The sequence below is a fragment of the Manis pentadactyla genome, chromosome 5, assembly GCF_030020395.1.
Source record: "Manis pentadactyla isolate mManPen7 chromosome 5, mManPen7.hap1, whole genome shotgun sequence".
In the NCBI taxonomy this organism is placed as follows: domain Eukaryota; kingdom Metazoa; phylum Chordata; class Mammalia; order Pholidota; family Manidae; genus Manis; species Manis pentadactyla.
The window spans coordinates 82,462,821-82,489,002 of NC_080023.1; the positions used below are offsets into that span (position 1 = coordinate 82,462,821).

At 37.9% G+C, this 26,182-nt stretch overlaps 1 protein-coding gene and 1 non-coding gene across 7 annotated transcripts in view; one reads left to right on the plus strand and one right to left on the minus strand.

Annotated features, from left to right (window-relative positions):
* Nucleotides 1–26,182, minus strand: part of STPG2 (sperm tail PG-rich repeat containing 2) — a 339,428-nt gene that overhangs the window by 193,740 nt on the left and 119,506 nt on the right. For all 6 annotated transcript variants that reach the window (XR_008997803.1, XM_057502462.1, XM_057502463.1 and 3 more), the window contains one exon: nucleotides 7,902–7,994. Coding sequence is in view for 5 of the 6 variants with exons in the window: in XM_057502462.1 (XP_057358445.1) it covers nucleotides 7,902–7,994 (93 nt within the window). In the remaining variant the exon portion in view is untranslated. The remainder of the gene's footprint in view (nucleotides 1–7,901; nucleotides 7,995–26,182) is intronic.
* Nucleotides 21,506–21,609, plus strand: LOC118926759 (U6 spliceosomal RNA). The gene has a single exon (XR_005030607.1). It is a non-coding gene; the product is annotated as a U6 spliceosomal RNA (small nuclear RNA).

The window sequence follows — 26,182 nt, forward strand, 5'->3', positions numbered from 1 at the left end:
AAAAAACCTCAACAAAGATCCAGGCAATGCTGAAGTTGTAGCTGCATTCATCCCACCGGTTTTTGGACTTGCCATTGGAATGAAGAAGCAGATATCTAAGCTGGCCTGTGCATACAGTAAAACAACAAATTTGACTAGATCTATACTGTTGGAACTCAACCAAGAATTAGGAGAAGTGCAAGTTGCAGTGCTCCAAAATCTTGCGACTATAGACTATCTACTGTTAAAAGAACATATGGGATGTGAACAATTCCCAGGAATTAGCTGTTTTAATTTGTCTGATTTCTCTCAGACTGTTCAAGTACAGTTGGACAATATCCATCATATCATAGACAAATTTTCACAAATGCCTAGGATCCCTAACTGGTTTTCTTGGCCTCACTGGAGATGGCTGGTAATTATAGATCTGCTTTGGTTATGTAACTGTATTCCTGTTATGTTAATGTGTGTGTGCAATTTAATTAGTAGTTTAAAACCTATACATGCTTAAATTACTCTACAAGAAGATATGTCAAAGAAATAATCAATCTCCCCGTGTTTTCTTCCATCTGCTACCTCTATAGCTTTTCTTCTTCCTTCCTAATTACAACCCTTAAATAGAATTCGTGCCTCATATCGAATTTACCGAGTATCATAATTCCTCCAAGTGCTAAAGATACCTCAAGACAAATGCTGGGCATAGAAGCCACAGGGCATAAATCTGCATAGAAGTAAAAAGCTAACCTTTTCAAACAATATGGCTTCTCTCTCACTTACCAACTTTACATCTCCCTGTATGGCCCTGGAAGATGACTGGTTAGCCAGAGATGGGTAAGATTCCTCAAGGGAGGAACAACCTAAGACAGGCACAGTCTCAAAGGGGCCATCAGGTGAGAATCTGGGGATCAACAGAGGTGAGGCTTAGAACCTCACCTCCCCCCTGTTTTGAGAGAAATCTTCTGCATCCGTGGATGTTTTGTTGCCCTTGTTTAGCTTGGATTAACACATAGTCTACAGGCACACACCTGATCATCTACATTTGCTCTCTTACAACACTAAACTAAGTTTTCTACCTTTATCTTACATCTACCTACCACTTCAGCATTTTATTAAAAATAATAATAATAATAATAATAAAGGGAGAAATGTGAGATCCACATATACATCAAGTATAAATATCAAACGAATATTCATATTTGACCTGATTGTTTATGGTTCATAATGCGTGATCAAAACCGAAAGTTTCTGTGATGACTGCCCTTGCACTGTTCACCATGTAAGAACTTATTCACTATGTAAGAATTTGTTCACCATGTAAGAACTTGTTCATTATACTTTAGAAGATTGGAGACTGTTGAGAATTAGGCTTGGGGTTGATTAATGATTGTGCATTGAGTCCCCTATACAGAATTTTATTGTTGTTAACAACCATTTGATCAATAAATATAAGATATGCTCTCTCAAAAAAAAAATAGATACAAACAAGCAAATTAACCACCCAACAAAACAACCTCCAAAAATTATGCAAAAATCTAACATTTTTTTAAAAATCTTCCAGTGACAAATCATAAGGAAAGAAAGATTGAGGATAACAGAATATAGTTTTTAGTCAGAATAACTTTGATACTTATGAAATAGCCTAGCTAAAATCCATTTCTTTTTTTTATTTTAATCTCACATAGTTTATTAGAGTTTACCATTTATTTTATATATAGTCCTAGCCCCATTTTATCAAAACAGGCTTAGAGAACATAGGACTAGCACAGATAGATATATGGACTTCAGATGGGCTCCTTTCAATCTTGATGCCAAGGAATTACAAACCTTTCCAATTTCTATACTCCTATCTCCAAACTAAAAAAAACCCTTCTGCACTCCATAGAATGCTCTAGAGGCAGTGTTTCTGTCTGTGGGCGCTGGGAGGATCCTATGAAATAATAGCAGCAATTGCTTTAAGTTTGAATACAGTAACTTTTAAACAACTTCCCTGAGCTTCCCAAACTGTATGAAAGGACTTTTCATTGATAAAGTGACTTCTATATATCTAACCCTAGGAAACACAGCAGAGGTTGTCTGTGTCCCAGGTAATCTCACACCAACTCTTTTTAGTGTCTTTTTTTTCCCATATCTACCATGGTTTTTTTCCTCTTTTTTCTTTTATTAAGGTATCAGTGATACACAATCTTATGAAAGATTCACATGAGCAATATTGTGGTTACTGTATTCACCCATATTATCAAGTCCACTCCACATACCCCACTGCAGTCAATGTCCATCAGCGTAGTAAGATGCTATAGAGTCACTACTTGTCTTCTCTTACTATACTGCCCTCCCCAAGCCCCCCACATACATTATGTGTGCTGATCATAATAGCCCTTAATCCCCTTCTCCCTGCCTCCACACCCGCGGCCCCACCTCATTTCCCTTTGGTAACCACTAGTACCTTCTTGGAGTCCCTAAGTCTGCTGTTCTGTTCCTTCAGTTTTTCTGCTTTGTTGTTATACTCCACAAATGAGTGAAATTGTTTGGCACTTGTCTTTCTCCACCAGCTTATTTCACTGAGCATAATATTCTCTAGCTCCATCCATGTGGTTGCAAATGTTAGGATTTCTTTTCTTCTATGGCTGAATAATATTCCATTGTGTATATTTAGCACATCTTCTTCATCCATTCATCGATTGATGGACACTTGGGTGCTTCAATGTCTTGCTATTGTAAATAGTGTGGCAATAAACATAGGGGTGCATATGTCTTTTTGAATCTGTAATCTTGGTTTCTTTGGATAAATTCCTGGGAGTAGAATTCCTGGGTCAATTGTTATTTCTATTTTTAGATTTTGAGGAACCTCCATATTGTTTTCCACAATGGTTGAACTAATTTACATTCCCAACAGTGTAGGAGGGTTCCCTTTACTCCACATCCTCCCCAGCACTTGTTGTTCCTTGTTGTTTGGATGCTGGCCATCCTAACTGGTGTGCGGTGATATCTCATTGTGGTCTTTATTTGCATTTCCCTGTTAATTAGCAATGTGAAGTATCTTTTCAGGTGCCTGTTGGCCATCTGAATTTCTTCTTTAGAGAAGTATCTGTTCAAATCCTCTGCCCATTTTTTAATTGGGTTGTTTGCTTTTGGGTGTTGAGGCATGTGAGCTCTTTATATGTTTTGGATTTTAATCCCTTATCAGATATGTCATTTACAAATATATTCTCCCATACTGTAGGATGGCTTTTTGTTCTGTTGATGGTATCCTTTGCTGTGCAGAAGCTTTTTAGTTTGATGTAGTCCCATTTGTCAATTTTGCTTTTGTTTCCCTTTCCCAAGAGGAAAAAGTTGCTTATGTTTACATTCAAGAGATATTTTCATATGTTTTCTTCTAAGAGTTTCATGGTTTCATGACTTACATTCAAGTCTTTGATCCATTTTGAGTTTAGTTTTGTGTAAGGAGTTAGACATTAATCCAGTTTCATTCTCTTACATGTAGCTGTCCAGTTTTGCCAACACCAGTTGTTGAGGAGGCTGGCATTCCTCCATCGTATGTCCATGGCTACTTTATCATATATTGATTGGCCATATATGTGTGGGTTTATATCTGGACTCTCTATTCTATTCCATGGATCAATGGCTCTGTCCTTGTGCCAGTACCAAATTTTCTTGATTACTGTGGCTTTGTAGTAGAGCTTAAAGTTTGGAAGCATAATCCCCCTAGCTTTATTCTTCCTTCTCAGGATTGCTTTGGCTATTTGGGGTCTTTTATGGTTCCATATGAATTTTAGAACTATCTGCTCTAGTTCATCGAAGAATGCTGTTGGTATTTTAATAGGTATTGCACTGAATCTATAGATTGCTTTAGGCAGGATGGCCATTTTAACAACATTAATTGTTCCTATGCACAAGCACAGGATGTATTTCCATTTATTGATGTCTTTTTTAATTTCTCTCATGAGTGTCTTACAGTTTTCAGGGTATAGGTCTTTCACCTCCTTGGTTAGATTTATTCCTAGGTATTTTATTATTTTTGATGCAATTGTGAGTGGAATTGTTTGCCTGATTTCTCTTTCTGCTAGTTCATTGTTAGTGTTTAGGAATGCAACAGATTTCAGTGTACTAATTTTGTATTCTGTACCTTTGCTGAATTCAGTTATTAGTTTTAGTAGTTTTGGAGTGGATTCTTTACAGATTTTTATGTACAATATCATGTCATCTGTAAAGAGTGACAGTTTAACTTCTTCCTTACCAATCTGATCGCCTTTTATTTCTTTGTGTTGTCTGATTGCTGTGGCTAGGACCTCCAGTACTATGTTGAATAAAAGTGGGGAGAGTGGGCATCCGTATCTTGTTTCCAATCTTACAGGAAAAGCTTTCAGCTTTTCACTGTTAAAAATGATGTTGGCTATCAGTTTATCATATATGGCTTTTATTATGTTGAGGTACTTGTCCTCTACACCCATTTTGTTGACAGTTTTTATCATGAATGGATGTTGAATTTTCTCAAATGCTTTTTCAGCATGTATGGAAATGATAAAGTGATTTTTGTCCTTCTTTCTGTTTATGTTGTGCATAATGTTGATGGGTTTTTGAATATTGCACCATTCTTGCATCCCTGGAATAAATCCTACTTGATCATGATGGATTTTTTCATGTATTTTTGAATTTGGTTTGCTAATATTTTGTTGAGTATTTTTGCCTCTATGTTAAACAGGGATATTGGTCCATAATTTTCTTTTTTGTGGTGTCTTTGCATTGTTTTGGTATTAGAGTGATGCTGGCATCATAGAATGAGTTTGGGAGTATTCCCCTCCTCTTCTACTCTTTGGAATACTTTAAGGTTGATGGGTATTAGGGCTTCACTAAATCTTTCATAAAATTCAGAGGTGAAGCATTTGGATCCAGAGGTTTTGTTAAGTAGTTTTTGGTTATCAATTCAACTTAATTACTAGTAGTATTCTCTAATAATTCTTTGTATTTCTGTGATGTCTGTAGTGATTTTTCTTTCCCAATTTCTGATTCTGTTTATGTGTGTAGACTCACTTTTTTTTCTTGGTAAGTCTGGCTAGGGGTTTATCTATTTTGTTTATTTTCTCCAATAATGAGCTCCTGATTTTGTTGATTCTTTCTATTGTTTTGTTCTTCTCAATTTATTTATTTTTTCTCTTATCTTTACTACATCCGTCCTTCTACTAACTTTGGCCTACATTTGTTCTTCTGTTTCTAGTTTCATTAATTGTGAGTTTAGACTGATCATATGGGATTGTTCTTCTTTCTTGAGATAAGCCTGTATGGCAATATACTTCCCACTTAGCACGGCCTTCCCTGAGTCCCACATATTTTGTAGTGTTGAATTATTTTTGTCATTTGTCTCCATATATGGCTTGATCTCTATTTTTATTTGGTCATTGATCCATTGATTATTTAGGAGTATGTTGTTAAGCCTCCACATGCTTATGGGCTTTTTTGTTTTCTTTGTGTAATCTATTTCTGGTTTCATACCTTTGTGGTCTGAGAAGCTGGTTGGTACAATTTCAATCTTTTTGAATTTATTGAGGCTCTTTTTGTTGCCTAGTATATGATCTATTCTTGAAAATGTTCCGTGTGCACTTGAGAGGAATGTGCATCCTGCTGCTTTTGGATGTAGTGTTCTGTAGATGTCTGTTAGGTCCTTCTGTTCTAATGTGTTTTTCAGTGCTTCTGTCTCTGTACTTATTTTCTGTCTGGTGGATCTGTCCTTTGGAGTGAGTGGTTTGTTGAAGTCTCCTAAAATGAATGCATTGCATTCTATTTACCCCTTTAATTCTGTTAGCATTTTTACCAATATTTAGGTGCTCCTGTGTTGGATGCATAGATATTTATAATGGTTATGTCCTCTTGTTGGACTGACTCTTTTATCATTATGTAATGTCCTTCTTTGTCTCTTGTGACTTTCTATGTTTTGAAGTCTAGTTTATCTGATACAAGTACTGCAACTCCTACTTTTTTCTCCCTATTATTTGCATGAAATATCTTTTTCCACCCTTTTACTTTTAGTCTGTGTGTCTTTGGTTTTGAAATGAGTCCCTTGTAGGCAGCATATAGATGTATCTTGTTTTTTTATCCCATTATGTAACTCGATGTCTTTTGATTGGTGCATTCAGTCCATTTACATTTAGGGTGATTATCAATAGGTATGTACTTATTGCAATTGCAGGCTTTCGATTCATCATTTACAAAGGTTCAAGGGCAGCTTCTTTACTATCTAACAGTCTAACTTAACTTGCTTATTATGCTATTACAAACAGAATCTAAAGATTTTCTTTTTCTCTCTCTTCTTTTTCTTCCTCCTCCACTCTTTATAGGTTAGATATCATATTCTGTACTCTTTGTGTATCCCTTCACTGACTTTGTGGGTAGCTGATTGAATTTTGTATTTGCTTAATAATTAATTGGTCTACTTGCTTTACTGTGGTTTTATTTTCTCTGGTGAAATCTATTTAGCCTTATGCATACTTCCATCTAGAGCAGTCCCTTTAAAATACACTGTAGAGATGGTTTGTGGGAGGTAAATTCCCTCAACTTTGCTTACCTGGAAATTGTTTAATCCCTCCTTCAAATTTAAATGATAATCGTGCTGGGTAGAGTATTCTTGGTTCAAGACCCTTCTGTTTCATTGCATTAAATATATCATGCCACTCCCTTCTGCTGAGAAGTCTAATGATAACCTAATGGGTTTTCCTTTGTATGTTATCTTTTTTCTCTCTCTGGCTGCTCTTAATACTCTGTCCTTTTCCTTGATCTTTGCCATTTTGATTATTATATGTCTTGGTGTTGTCTTCCTTGGGTCCATTGTGTTGGAAGATATGTGCACTTCCATGACCTGTGAGACTATTGCTTTCCCCAGACTGAGGAATTTTTCAGCAATTATTTCCTCAAAGACATTTTCTATTTCTTTTTCTCTCTCTTCTTCTGGTACCCTATAATGCAAATACTGTTCCATTTGGATTGGTCACAGAGTTGTCTTATTTTCATTCCTAGAGATCCTTTTTTCTCTCTGTGCCTCAGCTTCTTTGTATTCCTGTTCTCTAATTTCTATTCCATTGACTGTCTCCTCTACTTCATCTAATCTGCTTTTAAATCCCTCCATTGTATGTTTCATATCAGGTACTGTATTTTTTAAGGTGTCTATCTCCCTCCTGAATTGGTCCCTTAGCTCTTGAAAATTTTCTGTGGCTCCATTAGCATGGTTATGACTTTTACTTTGCATTCTTTTTCAGGAGTGGTGCTGGTGCCTGCTGGGAGGAAAGAGCTCTTTCCTACTTCCTGGCCACTGTGCCTGCCTCCACTGCCAGGGCCAGTGGGCTGAGCTTCCAGGGAGCAGCCTCTGCATTATGCCCCTCTAAGCTGCCATAAGTGGGGATGAGAATTTAATAACATGGGTAAGTGTTGAACCACTGTGTTGTATTTGAAACCAATATAAGATTGTGTATCAATGATACTTCAATAAAAAAAGCTACCATCACATACTTTCCTTCCACCTCCTTCCTTTGTTAACATTGTCATATATCTTATTTCTATGTGTTACAAACATCACATTTTGTTACTGTTTTGTTTTAAATCATCTATCTTTTAAATAGATTTTTTATATCAGAAAAAGAAAAGAGTAAACTTAATTGAACCTAAAGTAAATCTTCCACTTCATGTACAACACAAGTTCACTTTTCCCATATGTCCTAATAATAAATTATCTCTGACACCACAGGAGATGTTGCATGTAATATTCATTCTCTCACAGAGCAGTGCTGGACTGCTGCTTAGCTTCAACAATTTTGCTGAACTTTAAAAATATGGCAGGCTACTAAGTACCTCTCTCAGGTCCTAATATGACGGTCACATTATGCAATCTCCTACATGATTCCTAGATTACAAGTGTAGCTATAGAGGAGTCTTCTTACCACATCTGATAATTTAGTAGTCCTTTCTGTTCTTGACAAGAAAGCATCATATGGGTTAGTCAAGGTAGGTAGCTCATCAGAAATTCCACCAATCTGTGAATTTCAAAAAGCATGTTGAGAGGCATAAAAGGAGTATATCACTTATTGTATCAGTACAAGTGGCACTATAAGTAATACATTTGCAATGAAGGTCATCAAAATTGCTGTCACTAAATAGAAATAGACATATTCATAAAAAATTTTTAAATGGGTTATAGAAGTAAAAGACTTTAAGTCAATGAGATAAGAAAATGGAAAAAAAGAGTTGATTATGTGAACCTCTAGGAAAGTAAGATGGATCTGTATACATTTTTTTAAAAAATAAAGGGAGAGTTATTAGCTATACTCTAATGTCAAATTCAGACAGCACTTCTTGTTCTGTTTCAGGTTGCAAGCTCAATAATATATATTTGGCCAATTATATAGTATTATTTATTAATAATTATTCATACATGAAATTGAAATATGATATCTATTTAAATTGATCATGTGGCAATCCTGGATTAATACATTTTCTAAGCAAAATGATCCACACACTTTTAAATATAATAATTCCTCTTATGAATTGAATATGTAAATTAGTAGGCTAGAGGAAGCTGGTAATCTAATATTTTAATTAGCAATTAATTCATCCTTGTGATATTATATTTTCTTATTTATCATACAATTTAGCCATTTGTATTCAGTCAATAATTTAAATTATATAACCCACAGTAACATTCTTTTTATTACAAAAGGAATGAGAATTTATTTTCCCATTTGTGTACACGTCACCATTTTTATTTCAAAATTTGATACCCAATGGAATAGATATCTCTTTCTTCATTTACTGACAAACATTAATCAACTAAAAGATGCATCCCTCACATACTGTATGTTTTAAACTATATGCCTCTCTATTCTAAATGCTGCATTTGGTGCTTCTCCACTATTTTCTGCATATTATACCTACCTAGCCACTCAAAATAGAATAAATTCCATTACTCTAGAAAACAGAAATATCATAGTCACATCTTGTATAAATGTGAAAGTCTTCAAATATAGAGCATCTGACCCAGCATTACTATTTTCTGAAGATTAAAAATAATTTACTTCTATAATAAGGTTATTATCATGTACAAAGTACTAGAAATTATAACATAAAGAAGTTCAAAAGCATTTTGAAATTTTTCCTATTTAGGAGTAGAAGTTAACAAACCAATAAAATAAAATAAATTCTGCATTCCCTTTAGAGGTAATGAGTAGTTTACAGAAGACCACATTTTTACCAAAAAACAATTAAAAAGAAATCCAGATAAAATACAACAAAGCCCTATTTTGAAGGGCCTCATAGAGTTGTGGATGCTTCCAACTCTATGAGTTGTCAGCACAGACAAGAGGAGCTAAGATTCTGAAGAGGGAAGGACTCCTGAAAGGTGAGTTAACAATCTGCAGGTACTTTTTCCCTGGAGGCATTTACTAATAATAGGTAACAGAGAAAAAACTTGAGTTTAGACCTGGAAAACAACTGAGAAACAAGGAACTGAGAAACAAGCTTATTACAGTCTGTTTGGGCCTTATACAATCACCCATGCAAAGACAGTCCTAAACAAAGATAAGAAAAATACAAAACACCCTGTCTTGCCAATGGGTTTCAGCCCCAGGCAAGTTCACTATGGATTCAATATGATCAAAGAAACTGACAGAAAAACGATCTTTGGGGTGAAAGGGTTTATTACCTGACTTGTTCTCCAGGCAGTACATCGAGCACTAGGACAATCTCTCTATATAGTGTAATAATAGCTTATTGCCTAAAGGTGTGGAAGCGGTAGCCTAGCAAAAGGCCAGTTACATCATCAGGTGGTTTAAGTTCAGTGAAGATCCTGGCCATAGGAACCCCAACTTGCCCACACATCCATAAAGAATAAACTCTTAATAATGTAAATGAATAAAATTAGGTTTTTACATAAAAAACGAACTCCGTGGAAATGATCACAGAGAAAACGAATATCTAAAAAATAAGTTGCAATAAAAATTAGTAACCTGGAAAAAACTAATGTCTGAAATACAAAAATTAATCCCTTAAATGAAAGTTTTATGTATAATAAAATACAAAAAATTCAATGTGTTAGCAATCCAGGACATCAAATTTCACCTAAAAATTGTTAAACATACTTTTTTGTAGTTTATTTTTCTTCACTGTTGCTGCCATTTGTTATCATCTTAAAATCAATTATATATCTTAGAATTATACTAAACTAAAATCTAGTTATTAATTATACTGAATTGAAATCTGAAACTCTGTATTTTTTCACCTATTGGCCTTGACTATAAGCCTTCTGACACAAAACTCTTTCCCATATTAGAAAACTTTCACTTTTAAAGCCAGCTCTCAAGGTTATTCTTCTTAAGTCTCCAATTCTTTATATTAAACAGCTTTGCTTCTTTCAAATGTCCTCTATGTGATAAGGTTTTAACTTGTGTGCCTTCACCAACCCTCCCCTTACCACATTCCAATTTGTTTAAATTCCTTTTAAATTTTGGTACCTAAAAGAAAAAGAAACAAAACAATTATCGAGGTAGGTATAGCTAACAGGTTCTTACATTATAGTTACATAACTCTACAGTCCACTCAAACTACATTAGCGGTGTTCTAGGTCCTGGGACTATCAAAATGAAAAAGATGAGTTTCCTTGCATCCAAGAGCAAACAGGCTAAGAGGGGATACACACATGTAATCAAATATAGTGTGTGGGGAACTTGGGGTTCCTATGGCCAGGATACTCACTGAACTTAAACCACCTGACTATGTAACTGGCCTGTTGCTAGGCTACTGCTTCCACACCTTTAGACAATAAGCTATCATTGTGCTATATAGAGAGCTCGGTCCAGTGCTCTGGGTGGAGGCAGAGACGCTAGTGCTTGACCTACCTCCGGGAGAACAAGCCGAGTAATAAACCCTTTCACCCCAAAGAATGTTTTGCCGTCAATTTTTTTGGTCATATTGAATCCATAGCAAACTTGTCCAGGGCTGAAACCCATTGGCAAGACAATTGATGTAGTCAGCAGGGTTCATTGTTGACCAAGGAAAAAGACAGGCTACCCTTATGGGAGGGGTGCATCAGCGGGCTGCCCCTGTGAATGGGGAAACAGTGGATCGTCCCCCAATGGGTATGTAGTCTGAGGTGGCTTGCCTCCTAGAGAACTGGGCCCCACTCCAGGACTGAAGGCAAGTGGAGGTGACACCTGAGACAGTTAGGGTGGCCCTTGGTATAGTAAGCAGATCCTTTGAGAAGCAGAGTGCCCATGAGGCAGCGTGGACTGTGGGGTGGCTGCTTCTCACAGTCTTAAAAAGGTCTACAGAAGACACCCAAGAAATGGCGGCACGAGAACGTGAGCTGCAAACTTCTGTGGATTCCCTGAAGAAGGAAATAGCATTGATGCAAGAGGAGGTGGTACGATAATGCGAGCTGCAAATTTCTGTGGATTCCCTGAAGAAGGAGATGGTCTTGATGTGGGAGGAGGCAGCACAAGAGCGCACAAGAGCGCTGGCAGCAAAGCACCATTGGAAACGAGATGACAGCACTGCCAGGTGTTCTGAAGGAGGAAGAAGTTATCAAGGAAAAAGACAAACTCCTAAGGGAAGCACAGGCGGAGGTGAAACAAGAATGTCAGCTGCGAAGCACTGACGTGAAGGTAAGAGACCTTCTGAAAACTGAGGTAGCATTGAGGTGAGGCACAGTAGAAAAGGTAAAGGTTGTAGCAGAGGAGGCACTTGGGGGAGGGGAGAGAAATGTGCCATCAGCCCCAGAAATGGAGGAACTGGAGAAGGATAAAGGAGTGGTGCCAGAGGCACTGGCGCCTCCTGTATTGAAAGCATGCAAAGTGGTTGTAAAGAAAATAAAGACCCAGCAGCTGAAAGTTCCCAAGGAGAGGAACCGCCCCCTCCCCAGGTCGTGGAGCACTCTATGGTCCACCCCTATACTCAGGCTGAGCTGGTGGATTTGGGCTCCCAGTTTAGGCAGAAACCCTTGGAGTCAATATCAGTTTGGCTCCTGCATCTGTGGGACTTAGGGGTGGAAGGAATAGTTCTGTTGGGATCAGAGATGGGAAAGCTGGCTTCCCTGACAGTGCAGCCTGCCTTGAGGCAGCAATTACAAAATGCACATCAGATCCCAGGGAGTCACTCCCTCCTCGATTGGCTTATGGCTGCACTTAGTGCTGTCTGGCCCAATCTGGGTGATCTCCCACCCTCTCCTGTTAGATGGCAGATATATGATGAACTCCAACAGGTGCCATCTATAGTCCAGAGAATTATGGCCCAAATGAAGAGATTTTCACTACTGGGATGAGAAATATTGTACCTCAAATGGCTCGTACATCCCTCTTTGGGTCTCTAGTGGTCATTCCTTCCCCTCACTTAGGGCATCCCATAAGCAAGGTGACATGAACAGTAGTAGACTTAGAAGAGGTTGAAGGAACGAGAATCCTGAACAACTGAAACCCCTCAGTCAAACTGTGTTCACCAGTCATCTTCCTGGGTGGGTTCAAGTGAGGTTGGCTGGCTTTCCAGCAGGAAGTCTTACAAACACACAGGCCAGACTCGTGGCTCTGTCTCTGATCTATGCTTCTTTGGTCTCCCCAGGAGCTGGAAAAGGTGGGTATTATAAAGCCCACCCATAAAGGAAGAAATAAGACCTGTTACTCACAAGAAGAATTTACAGGGCCCCATGAAGGTTATGAGGACCCAGATGTGGGTTGATTTAATACTGTCAGGAGCAGACGGAAGGAAATTTGATGGGAAGTCAAATAGGATCTTACTAGAGTAATGGCAACAGCTGAAACGAGCAGCAGTTCCAGCCATTAAGACCAAAGAAGCAGAGATCAGTGACAGAGCCACAAGTCTGGCCTGTGTGTTTGCAAGACTTCCTGCTGCACAGTGAGCCAACCTCACTTGAGCCCACCCAGGAAGGTGATTGGGGAACACAGTTTGACTGAGGGGAAGGTCAAGGTATCTGCCCTGAGGGACCAGGGGAAGACCAGAGACCACATGTTGAACTATCCATTGGGCCCCAGTGAACATACAACGTGTCCTGGCTCTGGTGGACACTGGGGATGAATGTTCACTGATTCGTGGTAACCCTAAGCAGTTCCCCGGGACCCCCACTATCATAGATGGATATGGGGGGAAGGCTATCAGAGTGAAACAAGCCCAAATCCCTTTGGGAAAAGGACATCTATCCCCCAAAAAGAGTATACTGTGTATATATTCCCTATCCCTGAGTATATTTTTGGCATTGATATCCTGCAGGGTCTATGGTTGCAGACCATTGCAGGTGAGTTCAGACTGTGAGTACGTGTGGTGAAGGCAGTTCTGAGGGGACATGCTAGGCACCCGCCCATAGCTTTGCCTGTGCCTCGTGGGTGACTAATACCAAACAATACAAACTGACTGGAGGGCATAAAGAGATTGGAGAAACTCTCCAGGAGCTGGAAAAGGTGGGTATTATAAAGCCCATAGTCATTTCACTTCCCCAGTATGGCCAGTAAAAAAGCCAGATGGCTCCTGGCGTATGACTGTGGATTATAGAGAACTGAATAAGGTCATACCCCCTATGCACGCTGCTGTCCCCTCTATTGCAGTCTTGATGGATACCCTCAGCCATGAACTAGGAACATACCATTATGTGGTAGATCTTGCTAATGCCTTCTTTTCCATTGACATTGAGCAGGAAAGTCAGGAACAGTTTGCCTTCATGTGGGAAGGACGGCAATGGACCTTCACCATCCTTCCACAGGGATATCTCCACAGCCCCACCATCTGTCATGGACTTGTAGCCCAGGACTTGGCTACATGGGAGAAACTGCCAATGGTGCAGCTGTACCATTATATTGATGATGTCATGCTCACATCCGATTCTCTTTCAAATCTAGAAGGTGCAGCACCTAGAATGCTGCAACATTTACAGAAGAAACGATAGGCTGTGAACAGCACCAAGGTTCAGGGACCTGGTTTGTCTGTCAAATTCTTGGGGGTCATCTGGTCGGGAAAGATGAAAGTGATATCAGAAGCAGTTATAGATAAAGTCCAGACCTTTCCTACCACCACAACTGTAGCACTGCTACAGGAGTTTCTGCGTCTTCTAAGCTACTGGAGAGTGTTTATCCCACCCTTGGCACAAATTCTGAAGCCCTTATACTGGTTGGTACAAAAGAGTCAGGTGGGACTGGGATGAGACCTGTGCATCTGCCTTTACTACAGCAAAATGGGCAGTCAAGGCCGTGCAGGCCTTGAGTGTGATAGACCCATCAAGGCCCTGTGAGCTGAACGTTCATGTCACTGAAGATGGTTATGGCTGGGGTCTCTGGCAGTGGCTTGAATGAACTCACCAACCCAGTAGGATTCTGGTCACAACTCTGGAAGGGGGCAGAGGTATGGTACACTTTGATAGAAAAACAGCTGGCTGCCATGTATCATGCCTTACTGGCTACAGAACCCATCACTGGAATGGCCCCAATAAAGGTAATAACCACCTATCCCACCTTGGGGTGGGTATGAGACTGGACCCAAAAGCTAAGGACTAGTGTGGCACAAACACCCACACTAGCCAAGTGGGGTGCTTACCTACAGCAGCATAGTGCCCTCTCTAGTAGCCCCTTGAGTGAAGAACTCCGCTTGTTGGGGCCGGTGACATATACTAGTGAAAAGCAGGAAGAACTTGCTTTTGAACCATTAGTAGCAGAGTCTCTATCAGGAGGGAACAGCCCCTATACCTGAAGATGCATGGTACACAGATGGCTCCAGCCATGGGCAGCCCCCAAAATGGAGGGCCATAGCTTTCCATCCTAAGACTGAGACAATATGGATGGAAGATGGTGAGGGGAAGAGCAGCCAATGGGCAGAGTTGTGGGCTGTGTGGCTTGTGATCAGACAGGAGCCCTCCCCTATAGTTGCACTGACAGCAGGGCTGTCTATCGGGGCTTGACCCTGTGGCTACCAACCTGGTACCATGCCAACTGGCTGGTTGGTCACCGACCCCTTTGGGGACAAGAATTCTGGCAAGACTATGGGCCTGTGGTCAGACTTAAATAATTACAGTATACCATGTGACAGGTCATTTGCCACTGGCATCCCCAGGAAATAATGAAGCAGATAAATTGGCCCAGATACGTTGATTAGAAGGAAAGCCTGCCTCTGACGTAGCCCAATGGCTACATCAGCGTTTGTTGTATGTGGGGCAAAGTACAATGTGGGCTGTAGCCCATCGGTGGGGCTTGCCTTTGACCTTGGAAGATGTTAGTAGAGCCTGGCAGGAGTGTGTCCTTTGCTCCAAAAGGGACTTACACCAAGTTCCACAGCAACATGGAATGATAGCTAAGGGGCCTATACCCCTCGTCAGGTGGCAGATAGACTATATTGGGCCTCTATCTGTGTCAGAAGGATATCGGTATGCGATGACTTGTGTGGACACAGCTACTGGACTTCTGGTTGCTTTTCCTACCCGTTGTGCAGACCAGCAGGCGACCAAAAGAGACCTGGAGTATCTCTTTGCTGCCTATGGCCAACCACAGATGATTGAGAGTGATCAGGGCACCCATTTTACTGGACATACATTGCAAGAATGGGTGTGACAGCTGGGAATCAAGTGGAAGTTTCATGTGCCATACAATCCTACCACAGCAGGCATGATGGAGAGGCACAATGGCTTGTTAAAATCTGGACTGAAGTCAGATACCAATAGTCTGTGAGGATGGTCAGTCCGCTTATGGACCGTGCTATGGCATTTGAACGAGCCCCGGAAAGGGAGCCCTGAGCCCCATAGACATGTTAACACATATGGCTGCCTTCCCTATACAACTGCAAGTACAAACCAAGGAAGAATCACTGAAGCCAAGTTTCAGCCACCAGAATAACACCTTGCTGCCAGAACCAACTGCACTGAACCCCGGAGACTCCATTGAGTGCATGTGGCCTTGGACCTGTCAACACATAGGCCAATGATGGCTGGCTCTCCTGGCACCTTGGGGACAAGGCCTGGAAGCTGGCCTCCTGTGTATTCCTGGGATAGCAGCAGAGTGGCTGCCAAAGGTCACAGTAGTATATCCTGAATGGCCAGAAAGTAGGAGGATCTTACCGGGCAGTTCTGTTTTGTTATATGGCCAGTGCATGCACCTCCAGTAGCACTATATATAGACCCTTCAGTAACCCCCACGGGGAAAGGAGTATAAGTATGGTATACTAGTCCTGGAAGGGACCCCTTTCCTGCTACAGTCCTATCACAGGACCACTCTCTTGCATGCATCCTACCTAATGGACAAGATTTGCTATGGTGGCGGCATTAAAACAGGTGTCTTACTGACCCCCAGGTCTTTGTGGATTGTGGAATCTGGTTACAGTGCTCCAGCTTTCTCACACAGGGACCACTGAGGAAGATTGAAAGCATGTAGATTGTAAGGCAAGAATCCTGGAGGGGTGGAGTGTGGGAAAGTTGGGGTTCCTATGGCCAGGATCCTCACTGAACTTAAACCATCTGACGATGTAACTGGCCTGTTGCTGGGCTACTGCTTCCACACCTTTAGGCAATGAGCTATTATTGTGCTATATAGAGAGCTCAGCGCAGTGCTCTGGGCAGAGGTAGAGATGCTAGTGCTTAACCTACCACCGGGAGAACAAGCTGGGTAATAAACCCTTTCACCCCAAAGAACGTTTTGCTGTCAATTTCTTTGGTCACATCGAATCCATAGCGAACTTGCCCAGGGCTGAAACCCATTGGCAAGACACAGTGACACATGCAATCACTGAAGATATAAAAAATACATGATAGCAAAGAGGAGGGGTGGGAGCAGGGAGAAAATGTGATGAAAGATTTATAAAGTGGGTGACATATGAACAACATTTTGAAGAAGGAATAGGAACTTGCAAGAAATATTGGACTTATAGTCTGCTGCATATCATGAGAGATTTTAGCAAAGGCTTGAGGGATAACAATTTGTACATGGAGGCTGAGAAGGCAATGATGCTGAAAAGGGGAGAATTCCTTTAACTCACAGTGGAATGATTTAAAAAATGTCATATACAGTAGCTTAACTGACTCAACACAGGAGACGTCACTCAGTCCTGGCATAGACAAGACTCACAAGTTGATAACTCTTTCTCAATTCCTTGGGTGGCAGAGCAATCTGTTGGTAGAGGATGGCCATTCTTAGTTGGTAAAAAATGTGGTTAATTCTGATAACAAACAGGACTCTGGCATGCTAATTAGTTATGCAACCCCCATGCTGTGGGCATCCTCCAACTCTTCAGAGAGAAAGTGGTGTTCAGCAACCCAAGGTTTAAGGAAATAACAAGACTGGATGCCCTTAGATGTCTCAGTTTGTATGCACACTAAACAAACTGGCTCAGTATGGGCCTATCCTGAGACTATGGGTGCAGGATTCGTGATGGGAATTTGAGATTGCAATTACTCCCAATGCAAAAGGAATTCCCAGTAAAGGCCATAAGCTTGCGTCGATTAGTTTAGTGAGGCCCTAAGATCAAACCTCCAGGTCAGTCCACACTTGACAGAGTGCTGAGAAGTCAATCCAACTGAATACATTTCAATTTGACTATCTAGAGGAAGTGAAAGTTGTAACAAGGTTCCTATAGACAAACCTGCAGAAGGATAATTAGTGAACCTCAGCACATGAAAGGACAAAGGAACACTGAGTCTCCTGTCCTTCTAATGCATGAGAAACTATACAATAACATGATGTACCATGCTGTATTTAAGGAAATTCAAGTAAAAAGGTAAGGGAGTAAGAAGCAAAAATAAAAGGAAATTATGACAGCAGTGAAATATGAGCCTAGCAAGCTAGGCAGACACCATAAAGGGTATTGTACTTGGATTCCTTCTGTAAGTAATGGATGCCCCAACTTTGGGACAGAGAAAGTTTAGAGAGAAGGAAAATTATGGCAGTAGTGAGACAGGTCCTTACACACCTAGGTAGCCAGCAGATTATGACAAGTGCATTACTCCTAGACCTAAAACTTCTTCCTAAACTTGATAGAAGGCACAGAATTTTAGTCAAACTGAGTTTGTTAAAATGTAGGGCCATGATATGACATGTACATTAGAGAGAAATTACTTCTAACCAAATAGCCAAATTTGCATACTTTCTCAGCTTTTCTCTAGTCTTAACTCACTGCTTAAGTTTTACCCATATGTGACTGTAAACTATTTCTCCCTTACACTCAGGTCATTGTTTACTTGTATTAGGATATAGTCAAGGAAATTTGAAAAATTCTAGGCTTTCTACATAGACTGTAACTTTTCCAGATTAAATAATGCTTAGCTTTAACTAGATAGCTTGACAGCTTTATCTAGAGAACAAAGCCTACCAGCAAATAATTTCGACTTTTCAACTTTCTCCATTAGGTGACATAGAATTGACCTAATCTTATATTCAAATTATTTGATAATATTAACCTAATAATGTACATGGGAGAGAACCCATGATTCTTTGGTATGCATTAGTTGACACTGAAGACCATGAAATACTAAGAGCTTGCAAGAATAAATGAAGGAGAAATCTCAAGACAAAGGAAAAAAGTTTGAGGAATTAGAAACAAGCTAATTTAGGTTGTAACTCCTGATAATATTATTTCTATCTTCTGTGCCATCCTTTATATGATACTGTGTTGACGGGGACTAGAATCGGGATGGATATGTGGAAATACAATGTAGAAAATTTTATCAAATCTTCTTTCTCTGAACCAGTATTGGCCAGGTTCTTTTCTGATACCCATGGCATATCAAATATCATGTACCAATAAAATCCCTCAGAAATCTACCAGCTGTGTTGTGCTCTGCCTTCTATAGATTTAAGTTATACCAGAAATCAAAAGGACTATTATTACAACAAAATAGATACAAGATAAAGAACTTTGCTTTTATCCTTATTGAATTTCTTGTTAGTTTTAATTATCAGATATTCTCTCAACTATTACACCATTTGAAAATGTGATAACTGAAAGTTTTTTATTTCATCCAAGTAAGTGGTAGAAATGTTGAATAAGATGGGGGAAGAATAAAGCTAAATAATGTTATGGACCTCTCTTTAAGCTGAAAATAATACTATTATAGCCACCCAATCAAACAGTTATAAAACAAACTAAATTATAATCCAATACACAATATTAATTGTCCATATGAATATGGCCACCTGTCAAATCCATTTGAATGGCATTCCCCCTAAATTTCATATCAGTAAAGGAAATAGACTGCATGACTTAGAATCAGATATCATGTAATATCAAAATCTCCAAATGCCCTTAATACAACACAAAATTAATGAATGCATGGTACCTTTTTTGGTAATAAAACTTTAACAACAATTTTTTTAATGTAAGCATGGTATTCATTTACTTTTTCCACCTTTACTGAGGAATAATTGAAAAATAAAAATTATACATACATGCAGTGTGCAACATGATCATTTTTTCATATATATATATATATATACACATATATATGAAATTATTATAGTGAAATGAGGACCACAATTAAGCTAATTAACATATCCATCATCTGATATAGTTCTCACTTTTTGTGTGATGAGAACATTTAGGGTGTACTTAGTCAATTTCAAGTACATAATGTATTATTATCAACTATAGTCACCATGCTATACATTCCAGAACTTTTTCATCCTGCATAATTGAAACTTTGTAAACTTTGACCAACACCTCCCATTTCCTTTGAACTACCAGCCATTGGCAACCACCATTCTACTCTCCTATGAGTTCCACTTCTTTTAGATTCCACTCGTAAGTGAAATCATGCAGTATTTGTCTTTCTGCATTATTTGACTCAGCATAATGTTCCTCAGTTTCCTCCTAGTTGTTGCAAATGGCAGGACTTCCTTCTCTTTTAAGGCTTACAGTATTTTACTGTGTATATACCACATTTCCTTTATCCATTCATCTGTCTACAGACAGACTCATTCCACAGCTCTGCTATTGTGGATAATGCTTCAATGAACATGGCTCTATAGATCTCTCTCTGAGATACTGATTCATATCCGTTGGATATATAATCAGGAATTAGACTTCTGTACCATATGGTAGTTCTACTTTTAATCTTTTGAGGAACAACCATACTGTTTTACACACTAGCTACACCAATTTTACATTCCAAAACGTACAAAGATTCCCTTTTCTCCACATTCTCACCAACACTTACGTCTTACCTTTTTGAGAATAGTCATTCTAACAAGTGTGAGGTGATATCTCATTGTGCTTTTGATTTGCATTCCCATGGTGATTTATGATATTGAACATTTTCTTGTATACCTGTTGATCATTTGTATGCCATATCTTGAGATATATGTATTCACATCCTTTGCCCATTTTTTAATCACGTTATTTTCTTGCTGTTGAGTTGTTTCACTTCCTTATATATTTTGCATATTAGCCCCTTGTCATATACATGCTTTGTAAATATATTTTCTCACTCAGTTGATCATTTTCTTTACTGTGAAGAAGCTTTTTAGTTTGATGCAATCCAATGTATCTGTTTTTGTTTTTGTTGTCTGTGCTTTTGGGCTCATATCCAAAAACTTACTGCCCAGATGAAAGTCAAGAAGCTTTTCCTCTATGGTTTCTTCTAGTAGATTGATAGTTTCAGGTCATAAAATTGAATCTCTAATCCACCTTCAGTTGATTTTTTTAATGTGCTATAAAAGTCCAATTTCATTCTGCATGCAGATGTCCAGTTTTCCCAACACCATTCAGTGAAGGGATTGTGCTTTCCCCAATATGTGTTCTTGGCGGTAAATGTATGGATTTTTTTCTAGGGCTCTCTATTCTGTTACACTGGCCTAAATGTCTTTTTTATGCCAATGCCATGCTGCTTTTATTATTAGAAATTGGTAGCATATTTTGAAATCAGGTAGTGTGATACCTCCAGATTTGTTCTTTTTTCCTCAAGATTGCTTTGGCTATTTGCAGTCTTTTGTATTTCCATATGAATTTTAGAATTTTTTTTTTCTATTCTGCGCAAGTTTCTATTGGAATTTTGATAGAGATTGCATTGAATCTGTATATCACTTGGGTAATATGTACTTTTCACAGTTTTATTTATTCCAATCCATGAACATGGGATATTCTGCCATTTATTTGCATATTCTAAAATAGCTTTCATGAACCTTTTATAGTTTTCAGTGGACAGATCTTTCACTGCCTCAGTTAAATTTATTCCTAAATATTTTTTATGATATTGTAAATTATATTGGTTTCTTAACTTTTTTGTATAGTTTATGTTAATGTATAAAACTGTTACTGATTTTTTAATGATTTTGTGTCCTACAACATGAGAGACTAAAAGCAATTAATGGCAAAATTTTGTAACAATTCATAAAACGCCACTTTGTGAAATTCTAATAATCATTGTTTAAAAAAGAAAGACCTCCATGTGCTTCCGTTTTTCTGTTTCACCTACAAATCTGAAGCCTCTCTATTGCTGATAATGACTTTATAGCTATTTTTTCATTACAATGAGATGTACTACAGCTACATCTGAAGTTTTTAACTAATTTAAAGCAGTAGGGTTCTCACTTCAGCAGCACACATACTAAAGCTGGAACAACACAGAGAAGATTAGCATCCTACGTAAGGATGACACACAAATTTCACTTTATTAAAAAAAGTTTTTTAAGCACTAGTGCATTTTGCTTTATCACCGTAAACATCTTAGGACTCAATTTCTTATAAACCATGTGTTTCATCCATTTTAGATTGAAAATCATTTTCTCTAATTGGAAGAATAAATCCAATTCACCAATGCGGTGGCTCTACTATCCTTATATCATCTATCTCATGCCTACAGAGTTCTTTTATCTTCTTAGCAATTCTTTTGCCAAATAAAACTTATACAAAGTCATTTTAACTTTCTTTGGTATATTTTACAACAAATTGTTGATCTCTTTAAGCTTCCTGGAATGTAGTTCTATTCTTTTGTATTCATTGCATCTCTCAATTTCTTTTATTCAATTATAATTTTCTTAGTGTCTGCTTGTCTTACTAAAGGACAGAAATCATGTTTCCTATATTTTGTGTATGTCCTTTTATGATTTGACAACTATGTTCATACTTTCCCATTAAATTCCAGTTATATCCTATTTATTGGATGTCTATTCTACCTATATCTTCTACCCTAATTTTTTGCTACTTTTATTTTTCCATAAGTGCATTCTTTTAAGCTTTCTCAAATTCTTTAAAAATAAGAAGAATAAATAATAAATACAGGCATACCTCAGAGATACTGTAGGTTCAGTTCCAGACTCTACAATAAAATGAATATAGCAATAGAGCAAGTCAAATGAACTTTTCTGCTTCCCAGTGCATATAAAATCATATGTATATAATTATAATAATAATTAAAAAATACTATAGTCTGTTAAGTATTCAACAGCATTATGTCTGTAACAAAAAACAGCATTATGTCTGTAACAAAAAAATGTACAGACCTTAAGTAAAAAATACTTTATTGCTAAAAAATGCTAACTATTATCTAAGCTTTTTATAAATTAAAAAAAAGTTATAATCATTTTGTGGGTGGAAGACCTCACCTAGATGTTGATGCCTTCCAACTGATCAAGGTGGCTGTTGGTTGCTGAAGGTTGGAATGGCTGTAGAAAATTTATAAATTAAGAAAACAATGAAGTTTGATGCATAGACTGACTCTTCTTTTCATGAGCAATTTCTCTGTAGCATTAAATGCCCTTTGATAGCATTTTACCCACAGTAGAACTTCTTTCAAAATTGGAGTCATTCCTCTCACACCCTGCCAATGTTTTATCAACTAAGTTCATGGAATATTCCAATCTTCACAGCATCATTACCAGAAGTAGATTCCATCTCAAGAGACCACTTTCTTTGCTCATCTGTAAGAAGCAACTGCTCATACATTCAAGTTTTATCATGAGATTGCAGCAATTTAGTCACATCTTCAGGCTCTAGTTCTAATTCTAGTTGTCATACTATTTCCCCCAAATCTGCAGTTACTTCTCCTGTTCAAGTCCTGAAACCCTCAAAGTCATCCAAGAGGGTTGGAATCAACTCTTTCCAAACTCCTATTCTTGTTGATATTTTGACCTTGTCCCATGAATCACAAATGTTCTTAATGGCACCTAGAATGGTGAATCCTTTCCAGAGAGTTTTCAATTGAATTTGTGAGATCCATCAGAGGAAATGCCATCTATGACAGCTATAGCATTAAAAAATCTATTTCTTAAATAATAAGTCTTGAGTGTCAAATCTGACTTGTGTCTTGACTCCTTTCTCCATGAGATAGAGAATGGATGTCATGTTAACAGGAATGAAAACAACATTACTGTCATTGTATATTCCCATCAGAGCTCTTGGTTAACCAGGTGCATGGTCAAAGAGAGGTCATATTTTGAAAGGAATCTTTTTTCTGAGCAGTAGGTTTCCACAGTGGGCTTAACATATTCAGTAAACCATGTTGTAAACAGATGTGCTCTCATCTAAGCTTTGCTGTTCCATTTACAGAGCACAGGCAGAGTAGTATTAGTATAATTCTTAAGGATTGTTGAAATTGTAAATAAGCACTGGCTTCAATTTAAAGTCACCAGTTGTATTAACCCTGACATGAGAGTCAGCCTGTCCTTCAAAACTTTGAATCCAGGCTTCATTGATTTCTTCTCTCCAGCTATGAAAGTCCTAGATGGGACCTTCTTCTAAGAGAAGGCTTTTTTGTCTACATTGATAATATGTTGTTTAGTATAGTCACCTTCATTACCTTACCTAGATCTTCTGGATAACTTGCTACAGCTTCTGCATTAGCACTTGATGCTTCACCTTGAACTTTTACATTACAGAGATGGCTCATGAGCCAACCTCTGCTAGCTTTAAGCTTTTCTTTTCTGCAACTTCACTCTCTCACCTTTCATAGGATTAAAGAGATTTAGGGCCTTGCTCTGGATTAGGCACTAGTTTAAAGGGAATATTATAGCTGGTTGGATCTCCTATCCAGATCATTAAAACTTTCTCTGTATCATCAATAAGGCTGTATTGTTTTCTTATCATTCATGTGTTCACTGAAGTAGCACTTCTATTTGCTTTGGGAACTTTTCCTTTGCACTTATAATTTGGCTAACTGGTGCAAGAGGCCTTGCTTTTGGACTGTCTCAGCTTCTGACATACCTTCTTCACTAAGCTTAATAATTCTAGCTTTTGATTTAAAGTGAGAGATGTGCAACTCTTTCACTTCAACTCTTCAAGGCCATTGTAGGGTAAATAATTGCCAAATTTCAATATTGTTTTGTCTCAGAGATTAGGGAGGCATAAGGAGACAGGAAGAGAGATAGGTGAAAGGCCACTCAGTGGAACAGTCAGAACACACACAATATTAATTAATTAAATTCACCCCTGTATATGGACACAGTTTGTAGTACTCCGAAAAATTATAATAGTAACATCAAAGATCACTCATCAAAGATCACCATAGCAAATAAAATATTAATAATGAAAAACTTTGAAATATTGCAAGAATTATCCAGATGTGATAGAGACACAAAGTGAGCAAATGCTGTTGGGAAGATGGTGAAGATATACTTCCTAGAAGCAGAGTTGCCACAAACCTTCAATTTGTAAAAAACACAGTATCTGCATGTTTTATTGTGCAGAAATTCAATAAAACAAAGCACAATATAACAAGATAAGCCTGCATGCATATGCCTTAAAATGTTCTTTTAAAATCTGAGCCTTAAAAAGTCTAACATATAGGAATACTGCCTTGTCAGAATTTTACTCAGAAGAGTGCCTCCCTGTTGACCTTTTAGACTAGTTTTATTCTTATGAGTCTCTGATCTTAGGAACATTTCCTGTTTTCTACAGATCATTTTTAAACAGCAACTTTGTAGTTTCCTTATATATGTCTATGAATGTCCAATATCTTGTTTGATAGTTCTAAACTGAAAAATCACATGATCACTATTTGTAAAATGATTCTTCTATTTCATAAATTAGTTCTCCTCTATTCAGTCAAAATTTACCTCAGATGAGTTCCTCTCACAGCTTCTGTGAAGGTAAATTGTCAGTAAATCAAAAACATGCAAGACGCTCTGCTTTCAATGAAATAAGAAATCCAACAAAAGTCTTTTATGTTAACCCACAGTTATCATCTTTGATACTCCATATTACTTTATATAGATGCAGATTCCATCTGGTAACATTTTCCTCTGCCTGGAGGACTTTCTTTAATCTTTCTTATACTGCTAGTCTTTGCGGGATAAATATTTCAGCTTTTTGAAAAGGTCTTCATCTAGTTTCCCTTGTTGAAAAATATTTTAGCCTGCTATATAGAATTATAGAGTGACAACTGTTCTCTTTCCACACTTTAAAGGTTGTCACACTGCTGTCTTCTGATGTGTATCATTTCCAACAAGAAATACACTGTCATTTCTAACTTCATTTCTCATAGTGTTATATATCCCTTTTCTCTAACTGCTTTTGAGAAATTTTTTCTCTTTTACCATTTTAATCAACTGGATGATAATGTGCTTTGGCATAGTGTCCTTGATGTCTTTTTACTGTGGGCTTCATGGATATTTGGATTTCTAGTTCTCATCAAAGTTTGGAAATTTTCTGCCATTATTTCTTTTTTTTTTTTTTTTTTTTTTAATAATTATTTTTTATTGAAGGGTAGTTGACACACAGTATTACATTACATGAGTTTCAAGTGTACAACACAGTGGTAGAACATTTATATACATAATTCTAGGTTCCAGCTATCACCCTACCAGGCTGTTACAATATCTTGACTATATTCCTTATGCTATACATTACATCCCGGTTACTAATTTATTTTACCATTGGAAGTCTGTCCTTCTTTTTTTTTTTTTTTTGTGAGGGCATCTCTCATATTTATTGATCAAATGGTTGTTAACGACAATAAAATTCTGTATAGGGGAGTCAATGCTCAATGCACAATCATTATTCCACCCCAAGCCTAATTTTTGTCAGTCTCCAATCTTCTGAGGCATAACAAACAAGTTTTTACATGTAGAACAAATTCTTACATAATGAATAAGTTACATAGTGAACAGTACAAGGGCAGTCATCACAGAAACTTTCGGTTTTGCTCATGCATTATGAACTCTAAACAGTCAGTTCAAATATGAATACTCATTTGGTTTTTATACTTGATTTATATGTGGATACCACATTTCTCTCTTTATTATTATTATTTTTAATAAAATGC